General features: G+C 37.7%; 1 protein-coding gene across 3 annotated transcripts in view; it reads left to right on the top strand.

Annotated features, from left to right (window-relative positions):
• Positions 1-286: 286 nt before the first annotated feature.
• Positions 287-11431, top strand: part of LOC6525415 (homeobox protein cut) — a 74796-nt gene continuing 63651 nt past the window's right edge. For 2 of the 3 annotated variants that reach the window (XM_039377426.2, XM_039377425.2), the window contains exon 1: positions 287-1595. In XM_039377426.2, the coding sequence (XP_039233360.1) occupies positions 1473-1595 (123 nt within the window). In that variant the 5' untranslated portion in view covers positions 287-1472. The remainder of the gene's footprint in view (positions 1596-11431) is intronic. The other variant, XM_039377427.2, reaches the window with a different exon arrangement.

Genomic DNA, 11431 nt, shown 5'->3' with positions numbered 1-11431 from the left:
GAAGGAAAGCACGACAAAAACAAAAAAAAAAGTGAGAAAATCAAAAAGCTATTGAAAGAAATCAAAAGCAGTGCACGGAAATTGAGTGAGATTCTCTTGCGCGCGGAGCGTGAGAGAGCGAGCGAGTGAGCGAGCGAGAGAGCGCTCAAGTCGTAGACCGGAGCGCAAGCGAGAGCGTTGCCGCTGCATGAGTGTGTTTCGTGTGTTTGTGGCGCCTCTGTCGCTGGCGACGTCGCTGTCGGCGCTCTCTGCGGCAGAGGGTTGTCGGCGCTTCGTTAACGTTCGATTTGTTCAGTCATCAACAGCATTCGTGACTGGCAACGTCGTTTCGTTCGTCCGTCGCCGAAAGAAATCGAGAATTTCAGAAGATTTTTGGATTCTACTGCCCCACAAGGCAGTGCAGCTTCTTCTTCTTCTTCTTAGCCGCGGCGCGGGTGTGTGTGCGTGTGTGCCCCCTCTCTCTGTCACTGTGTGTGTACGTCGTGTGTGTGTGAGTGCGTGTGTGCCGAAGAATTCCCCCCCACCCACTTCATACAACAAGAAAAATAATTCATTAACAAAAAAAAGAAATTAATTGCAAAAGAATGAATCTCGCTTGCCAAGAAGAAGAAACGTATTGATCATATTTATAAACAAAACAGCACACAGCCAAATCACAAAAAGGACTAAACGAACGTTAAATATAATATAACTGTTTATTATTTTTTTCAAGTGCATTTTGGTTCGCTAAAATATGTGCGCGAGTATGAGTGTCAAGTGTAAACAACAACAACAACAGCAACAACGACAGCAAACATGTGCAAAATAAGTCACAGCCAGAAAGCAACAACAACAACAACTACTACAACTACTGCAACAACGGCAACATAATTATAATGGCTTGAAAGAAATCACACACACAACAACATCAACATCAACAACAGGCAACAACCAAAACAACAACATCATACCCTCACCATTCAACAACAACAACTACAACAACAAAATCCTCCCACACAACAACAACAACAACAGCAGCAAGAAGAAGAACCAACCGCCTTCCAAAAAATCCAAAAGATTCTTTTTCCGGAACCTAAAGTGAACAAAATAAGAAACATAACACATAACCAACCATAAAATCATAATAATCATAATAATAACACACCGAAATTGGCTTATTTATGCATTTTTTTGAGCACGTAACAAGAAACATAATACTTAAGGTGTAAATGTGATGACTAAAAAACGACAACAACCAATTTATGACAATTAACTAACAAGTAAAATCGAAACGACAAACAGAAAAGCTGAACTCAAAACAGCATAGAACACAAATATAATGCCAGGCCTTATAGCCTTATAAGCCACAAAATTGGTACAATCCAAAAACTGAAAAGCCCTGAAAAACAACAAGCAAATAAAACAAAAAACAAAAAAGCATAAGCATAAAAAACTGACTGAGAATTATTGAATTAACCCAAGAAAGCCCACGAATGCAGCCAACATTGCCACAAGCCGCTGGGACAGCCGATATGGATCTGACGGCTGTTCAATCAATCAACGATTGGTTTTTCAAAAAGGAGCAAATTTATTTATTGGCACAGTTTTGGCAACAGGTAAGCCAAGTTTCCATCAACAAATTGTTGTTAAACATTTAACACGAAAGCCTCAAGTTTCGTGTTTCAATAGGAGACTATAGTGAATATAGTTCAATTTTTATTGGTGGTTTTTCAGAAATGTTTGCTGCAAAGAGTGTTTCAGCTGCTTAGCTTCGTTTTTATTCCCTTTTTTTTTATTTGAATGTAAAGTGTTTCTTATTTTTGTCAACAAAAAGATGAAATTACACCTGTGCTTTTGTTTTAGGTGGCTTACAATTTGATACTTGCGCTCTCTAACTTTGTATGAATGAAAATGAAGTCTTACACCAAATTGTGAATTCAACGTGAAAACTTGAGACCTTAAAATACAAAAAAAGAAAAATAGAGTATTATAGTGAGAGTATTAAACTAAATGCAAAAAAAAACATCGATTAAACTGAAACTAGAAAGTCATATACAAATGTGCAATTATCATCGTAAATAAACAGTGAATAGTTTTCGAGTTCTGTGATATTCTGTGTTATTCGTTGCATTTCACTGGAAACTCCCACAGCTGACAACAATAACCCTAGAGCGCCCAGCCGCCCAACCGCCCACCTTAACCCTACACAGCCCCCATATTTTTAGGCCCCGCCAACTGCTTAACTTAACTTAAGTTAACTAATTGAGTTTGCGTGTCTAAGGCAAATGTGTTTTTATTGTTGCTGCGCCCCCGTCCGTCCGTCCGTTTGTCCGTTATTGTTGTCTAATTTCTTGTTGTAAATTTATTTATTTTTTTCCGCTATTATTGATTTCTGAGCAACATTTGTTTGCACAAAACAAAGGCAATAATGCAAAGTGCAACAAGCGAGTAATAAGTGAACAGTTTATTGCTTGAATAACTTTTTTGCATAGTTTTTTTTTTTTTTTTGTCTACTCTACCAGTGAACCGAAAAAGATAAGGCCTAAAGCCAGACAAGATCGGCCAGACGGAAGAGACTATATGGGGAATGGGGAACGGGGGTTCGGTGTATAAGGGGGCGTGGAAAATCGGGAGGCGGGGGCCAGACGATGCTGAGAATTACGCTGGCCAAATGCCAGACTCCGAAACAAATAAGGCGGCAAAATAACATTAGAGGCCAAAAATGGGGGGGAAAAAACTAGAAAATCTGCCAGACCGGCCAGACATGGAAATATCAACTGCTCTCTGTACATACATACATACATATGTACATGCATATATAGTATGTATTTATGTATATTTTTGAATATTTCTATATATAAATATACACTCTATATGGTTTTGGCAAGTTAATTAGGTTGCGTCGACAGTCGGGAACATTTTTTAATTGGAGTTTTTTCTTCGATTGATCGTGAAATGCAAGAGAATTTTACAGACTCACGTCTGAGATTCGCGGAAAAGGAAAATCTAGAAATCTAGAAATTTGCCGTCGGTGAATGGCGTTTTTCAGTGCTCAACAAATATTTTGCTTTACGATATGGCAATGCAAGCTGCAATTAATAAAACTTAAATAAGCAAAACCAAAAGCAATACTATCCTATCCTTATCCTATTGACTTTTTCTTGAGAACCACAACAAAGACAAAAAGATGAGAAGCCGCAGAACTCGTTAGGATTACTTAAAGTCAGTGGTGTACGCAGGATTTTATGAATGGGGCTTTTGCGGATTGCAAACGCAACCGGTTTTTGGTTTTAATTAAATGCATTTGCTTCTTATATTTTTAACATTAGATGTAGACATGTAAAAAATGAGCGTTGAGCTCTGAAAACCCCATCTGAAAAACGCCCCTGTTTTGGATTCTTTGCACCCTCCGCTTTGCTAACGATCATTTAATGGCTTTCAAAAGCTGCGAGTCTCCCAGAACTTTCAAGAACCCCTTTCAGCCAATGATCGATTGTAATCAATGAATCAATATTTGAAAGGTTCCGTCATGCCATCGCATGCTGATCAACCAAACAGACAACCGAATTAGAACTTGATCCATAAATAAAATACCATTTCTCTCGGCGGCAGCAAGAAAAAAAAAAGAAGGAAAAAAAAAAGGTTATTCAAACATAATTAAATTTGCCAACCAAAAATAGAAGTTTATTAAATAAGTTAAACAAGCCGCAGACAGACGTCTACAGCTGTCCAAATGAGTTGATACAAAACTTTTTATAGTATTTCACTTATTTATTTATTTATTTACATTTCAAGAACAGAGCGCGCGCGAAAAAATTGACACAAATCGAATTCGAAAAGGCAACAATAAAATTGTGCTTGATTAACATAAAGTTTTGTCATTAAATATATAGAACGGTGGCACCGAAAAAACGATCACAAAAAAATTATTAACCAAAAAAAAACACAAAACAAGAGCAAGAACAAAAACAAAAGGCAAAGAAGCCAAAGAAGAAGCAAAAGTTAAAAAGAGCAAAATTAATTTCCGTAATGCAATCTATAAACTTGACCCATTAACATCGAACAGAGTTTTTTTTTTTTATAGCTTCTACAATTACCGAAATCCGTAAAACCAAAAACCGAAAACCGAAAACTAGACGAAAGATGAGGTTTTTGTCATTGATTTGTGCTGATTCAAACTAGAAAAAAAAACAAAATAATAATGGAAATGGAAATGCAAATGGAAAGACAACAAAACCGAACTAATTGCCAAATGCATTTGCTGACTTAAAAAATATTAAAACCAAAAAAAAAAGGCAAAATTAAATTGAAAACATGAGAGAAAATCGAGTTTGGGTTCCGTTTTAATCGAATTGAAACCGGTTTATAGGGTAGTCACCATCACCATCACCACCACCATCAGCGACATCAGCAACATCACAGATGCAGATACGGATATAAAATACGAAATGCGGAATATGGAATACCGGGGACGAGCATTGATAGTTTATAAAGTTTAATTTTCAAAGATGGCGTCCCGGCATTTGCATATGCCGAAAATGAGCAGCCAAGGGTTGTCCCTTAAGCCCTTTGCCCATATACCATATACCATATACCATACCACACACCATACTATACCATACTATACCATACCATACCATAGATACCATATTACCAGATACTGTATACAGATAGAGATCAGATCGGTGGACTGAGCGGAGGCGTGTGTCGTATAATTTTTAGCGTTTTAAGTGCAATTTACTCGCTCTCTGCCAGAGAAGCCAGCTAATGAGTCACAGAAACCGAAGTAGGGGATGGGGGGAAAAAAAGGGGTTATAACACACAAGAATCACAGACCGAATTCAACCACCCACACAGCACAGATGCAAACATATACATATACATATACATACATATATATACGAAAATATTTCAGTCAGTTCAATCGTTCGATCGCTGGAAAGATATGTTAATATAATTAAATTAATTTGTCAGCACGGAAATTAAAACAGAAGCGGCAGCTACAGCAGCAGCAAAAACAGAAACCATCACATACACATCGCTATATATCTATAGTATCTATAACAAAATGCGACGAACGAACGAATCGAATCGAATCGAAACGATACTATATTATACTATACTATACCATACCATTTACAATACGATACGAAACGAAACGAAACGAGACGAATCGAAATGAAAATCGAACAATTAAAAGCTTGTGGTGGGTGGATGGATGGATATGTCGATCTGAACCCGAGAACCCGAGAAGTCGAACTCGAACTCGATCTGAATTACCACGCAACTAATAATGTGAAATAAAAAATCATTTGGAAATTATTATTAAAAATTGAGTTCATGAACTATGTGTGTCGTGCATATTTAGATAGATGTATGTATCTGTGTGTGTGCTCGATCAATTTTTATTATGATTATTTGTTGTTTGCCTCTCTTTCCGGTTTATGGCATTAATTATGAATAGCCATTGAAGCTAATTGAAGCCGGCCGAGTAGAGTGGAGTGGAGTGGAGTGTCCTCAAGTAACTTGGGAACTAACTAACCATCAAACGCACTTCAAATTTCTATTTTCCCATATGATATGTTTAGGCCGTACTATAATTAGCTGATTATCAATCGAATGCAATGACCTCAAGTAACTCAGCTGGCAGTCATCTCCATCAATTGAAATTTGACACAGTACTAAAGTGGGTTTTCTTTTTCTTTTCTTTTTTTTTAAGTATGTGGGCTATGTGTATTTGGGCATTTCTTTAAAATCGAAGCTTATGGTTATCAAACTAGAATCAGAAGTCTTTTTGCAACCAAACTCATGTAACTTTGCGGGCTGCCTTCAAATCAAACTGAAACTTCACACTCTCATAAAAGTGGGAAAATGGAAAAATGGGGATTGGGGAATGGGGAATGGATGGATCGCCACACGGCAAACAGCGACACTAATTGAGCATAAATATCATAAATATCATAAATGCTAAATGCTAAATGCGCTTTGCGTGGTGTGCATCAATTGTCATTGCATCATTAATTCCGCATCTAGACGCAGCAAACCGAACTGAATCCTCTTACAAAAGCTGGCGATGCCAAAAATGAAGAAGCGGCATCGGCATCGGTGGAAAAGAAAAGATTCGACGGCTTTTGTGTACAACTTAATAACAACTAATTGTCTTTTTATATGCATATATACACATACATATGTATGTACTTACATATACACATTGGAGGGACATAGGAAAACAAAGGCAAAAAAAAAAAAAGCCAAACCAAACCAAAAACGTGAATTGTGGAGCGGAAAAAAGGGGAAAGGATGGCAAACCTGTCTTGAAAATCTTTGCTTTTGTGGTATTTTTTTTTTGTGTGTGCGCTGATGCTTCTTTCATCTTTCAGTTGTCAGTAATTTGTGCAGCTCAATATATCAGTCGATATCTTATGAGTTTTTAATTTCAGGTTTCTCATGTGTGTCTCTCCATCAATTTGATTTCCTACACGGCGAGTTTTTCTTTTTTTTTTTTCTCTCTCTCGCTTGAAAAGGACAAATCGTTAAAACGAATGAAAAAAAAAACACGAAAAAAAAACACACACACAAAAAATAGCCTACTGATGTTGAGGATATTGAATAAAATATCATTTTGTGCACGCCCACTTTTCGAGAGGAAAACGAAGAGGAACTTGCCACAGAACCAAAACGAACTGATGATGATGAGTTTCTTGTGAGCTTCTCCACTCGCGAGAAAATACCCTTTTGGTATTGGCAACATTGTGTGTGATCGATACGTTCACGTTCGTTGAATGCGCAAAAAAAACAAAAAATAAAAATAAAACTAAAATAAGACTCACAGTCAGATAAATATAAATATAAATATAAAAGGAAATATAGCAGTATAGTAGCATAGTAGTAACTCAACTGACGACGAGTCCCCTCGAAAAAAGTTCGTTTCTTGAGTAATGACCAACGCCCGAGGAGTGCACATTAAAAAGGAATCATCATTATTGGCAGGGGGGATCAAGGATTTTATTGGCGGGCTCGCTCCATTAAGGCAAAAAGAAAAAAAAGCAAGGAACAAAATCACAAAAAACAAAAAACGCACATCTCTTGATCTTTTTGCATTTTTCCTCTTTTAATTTTGTTTTTTTTTTGTTTTTGGTTTTTAGTGAACCGAATTTTTGCACACAATTTTACAACGTTGTCCTCGTGGCGTTTTTCAGATGTTTTTACAATTTTTTATTGATGCTTTAATTAAGTTGTTGGTTTTTGCGCGCCTAACACGCCCACGCCAGACGCCGCCCCCCTCACTGCCCCTCTTGCCAACGCCCCTGCAATATATATACATACATACATATGCATTTCGTCGTCTGCGCGGCACTCTTTTTATTATTTTTGGCACGACATGAAAATTAGTTTAGAATTTAATTCGCTTTGACTTTTGAGTGCTTGTTACCATTTGCAATCCATTGGCTATTCTACGGATCTCTGCTATATGCACAAAGCAGTTTTATGTTTAATTTGATGTTATTGTAAATATGTATTTGATGTGGCATAACTTTAGCTGTTTACCTTAGAATCATACAAATATGTATGTATGTATGTATTTCTTTTTCATCAGAATCGACAGACGCACGATTGAGCTTTATAGTTGCACAAATGTAACGGCAGCTTGGCGAAATGTTTATATAATTAATTATGTGAAATTTTCCCCCAAGATTCCGTATCGTATCGCATCGTATCGTTTTTGTGGTTTTGCACTGTGTGCGTTGAAATTGTTTGCTGATTATTTTTATAGGAAATTAGGAATTTCCTCCTGAGGGAGCTCGACGGAATTTTCGGTTGCTTTTTGTTTGCGATAAGAGGTTCGTAACATTTACTTGAAACTGAAGGATTTCTCTTTAAAAATGATGTCGTGACTTTGAGTTGATGCACACATCAAATATTTGAATCGAGCTTTGGATTTTTTACAAAATCTTTGGTTTCCTTTACGATCAATTACTATTAACTGACTGTACTGCACATTCGTTTTTATAAGGATTCCGTGTGATATTCGCTTTTCCGGACATAATCATAATCCCACGGGGAGAACTCGTTTGCAGCTCGGATCTTGTCATCGTTCGATTAATTCCATTCCCGTCGAGAAGTTGGACCTTGGAAAAGGGGTTTCCCCTTCCCCTCATCTCTGCATCTCTGCTGTTTGACCCTTTCACATGGGTGGTTGCTCTTTTCCGCCCAGAAGGGTTGCTATTGGGGTTGGGATTGGCTTCGGTTTTCCATTTTTCGACCGGGCTTGGGCCAGTTTGTCAATTGTCGGGCCTGTTTCGCTATAATTTATCAGTTGGTATGCAAATGAGTTTGATTTATTCAATGAGCTGAGCACAATTCCAAATTTTTTAATTCGAGCGCTTCTCTCTCGGCACCAAAAAAAAAAACAAAAATCAAACGAAAATAATATATTCCTCTGTTTTTTTGTTTTATGGACAGCTGGGATAAAATTCTCAATTTTTTTTTATATTTTTCGTTTGTTTTTTTTTTTGGTTTTTGCATTTTTTCTAGCTATGCTGCTGCAGCATGCCACAAAATGTTGCGCCTCATTGCAAGGCAACAGACGTAAAAAAAGAGCAAGGGAGTTGAAGGGGCGAAGAATATACATATATACATATATATATCTGCGGCATATGCGGCATGAAAAGCGGGGTTGCCTCTTAAGGAGGGGGGGCAGTCCGATTCCGATCCCGATCCCGATTCCGATCCCTATTCCGATGCCGATGCCGATGCCGAGTAAAATAAAAACACATTTATGCATTTTATCTGAGTCGCCGAGTAGTGAGTATGTGTGCCCCACTCAATCATAAAGCATTGGCAGGCGTAAATCAAATCAAGAAGTAGCAACGGTTGCAGTTGCAGTTGCAGATGGATGTGCATGTGCATGTGGATGTGAATGTGAAGTTGAAGATGCTGCATGTTGCACGCACACTCAGCAGCAGCAGCAGCAGCACAAAGACAATGATTAAGTAGGCAAAATACACTTACTTCCCTCTGCCAGCAGTCTCTTTTTTCCGATTCTCCAGATCTTCAGAACTCCAGTCTTCAGTTTTTAGTTTTGGGGGCTACCCTTTGCTGGTTTTTCCTTTTATATTTTGTTCTTTTTTATGTTTTTAATTATTGCCGTACGGTGGCTGACAAAAGTCTGCGACCAAACAGTGACAAACAATGCGCACATGTTGGCTTCCCTTTCCCTTCCTATATTTAGATTTGTCTTTTTTTCCCGCTTAGCTGCTTTAGCTGCCATATCACTTGATTTCCCTATTGATCACCCGGTTTTTTTTTTTTAGTTTTCTTACTCTAAATGTGTATGTTTGTGCGCTTTGGCCACATATCGTTTTCATCTTTCGCCTGAAATGCAACTTCAACGATTGATAGATCTCAAGAACTTGGCTGGCACATAACACGAACACAAACACGAACTCAAGAGTTCGATTTTCAGATCTATGAATCTCGATACGCCTACATGCAAGTCGCAAGTTGGGAAAAATTCTCATCGGCCCATCGGATTTGCTTTTCACACACTAATGCCTTCTGTAGCTACTGTAGTTGTAGAAGCTTCTGCTACTCAAAAAAAAAAAAAAAATAAAAAAAAAAAACTCTGCATTCAATTGAAGACCCCTCATCATTCAGATAGATTTCTACTTCTGCTGACGACGCGGCTTTTTCAAGTTTCCTTCCATTGTGTGGATTGTGTGGATCATCATCATCCGTTTGTTGTTGTGCCCAAATAATGCTTAAACATATGAATTACTATATAGATCAACTGCAAATGTACAGCGACAACGAGCAGACAGATCAACAGGACACTGCGAGAAAAAATGTACACTAGTAAATGTATAAAAGTTGCTTTTATAGTTACTAACTTTTATAGTTACTATGACATTTTCAGCGCTTTTTGGAACTCTGGCAAATGGTACTATAATTTAAATTTGAATGCATGTCTTTTGGGTATGCCAAGTATGCTGTAGTTTTCATCAGTGTTTCAGCAGAGACAGCTACTCGAGATATTTGTTGGTGCTCGTGTTTTACTAAATACTTTGTCTGTTTAGATATACAGACGGCACACACAACTGGCAGCCAGCGATCAATGTGATCAATCGCGCTTCAATTTTTCTTCTTTTCAAAGAAGAAAGAGATTTTGTTTTTTTTTTTTTTCTTCTTTTCCATTTTTTGTCAGCGGAAATCTTTTGTGCCACTCTATATACTAATGCTGTGATGTGGTGGCCTCAAGTGGCCGCTTGTTGTTGTATTATTAGCTAGTTTGGTTTTTTCTTTTTTTTTTTTTATATTTCGGTTTTCTTTTTTTTGTTGCTGTTGTTGTTGTTTGTTTGATGGAAATGGGGGTGTCGGTCTCCAACAAGTGGCAGTTGAACGGTTGCTAAGTAGCTCAGATAATGGCATAGCGTAATGCTCCACTCCACTCCACTCCACTCCCCCATATGAAGAAACATGGGGAAAATAAAACATATAGTAGACCCAACAACACCCCCGCTCTCGAATAATTGAGTGTCAATTATACCCACACACACATGAGCCTCTTGAGTTTTGGTGTTACTCGATGTCAGCTGTTGAAAATATTAGAGAAAATTATGGACGTAAATATTGTGCATTTCATTGATGGTCTTCTGTTTTCCTTTTTTCGCTTTGGGGGTAAATATACAATATGGGGGCGTGGAAAAAAAAAAAAACACTTTTTTAATGTGCGGCGGAAAATATCTTTATTTATTAATTTATGGATCTGCAGCCAGGCCGAGCGGATAATGTGTGTGTGTGTTTGGAAATTTGGGAAATTCGGGGAAAGCATTAAAGTAGTAGTCTTCATAGGGCGTTCTTTTTGGCGGCAGCTTCTCTTTTTTTTTTTTTGGCAAATTGATGATCTCAGTTGATTTTTGTTGTGCATCTGCAACTGCAACTCGAAATTCTCGAAAGAACAAGGAAACACAATTTCCATACATATACATATATATATATATATATGTATATATACATACATATATAGACATGCATAAAATCAAATTGCACTTGTTGGCAGCCATCGTCACTGGGGAAGAGGCTAATAAAAAATTTTCGCTGCTGCCATATCGAACGACATAAAAACTGATCGACAACGACAAATATAACTCGTTGCGGCGGTGGCTTCGTTTTGTTTTCAGCTTTCTAATACCCTGTAAAATACGTTAGGCATATTGATTAGCTTTGCAATAGAGTGGCATCTTTATAAGCTAAGCGATTCACGCTCATCATCGATTATGGGAAAGTAATGACAACTTAGTTATACCTTTGGGCATGCAACATGTCTGGTAAGAAGTGCGGGGTATCTGCTAGTCGTTTGCTACAACTTGTTATTGTTTTGTTCGAAAGGCATGAAAACATAATGCCCAGAGAACCGATGGTTGCCTTTTCTGGGATCGGAATCAGAATCGGG

Source organism: Drosophila yakuba, chromosome X (assembly GCF_016746365.2).
Source record: "Drosophila yakuba strain Tai18E2 chromosome X, Prin_Dyak_Tai18E2_2.1, whole genome shotgun sequence".
In the NCBI taxonomy this organism is placed as follows: domain Eukaryota; kingdom Metazoa; phylum Arthropoda; class Insecta; order Diptera; family Drosophilidae; genus Drosophila; species Drosophila yakuba.
Note: the sequence above shows the minus strand (reverse complement) of the source record. Positions and strands in the feature narration are given on the sequence as shown.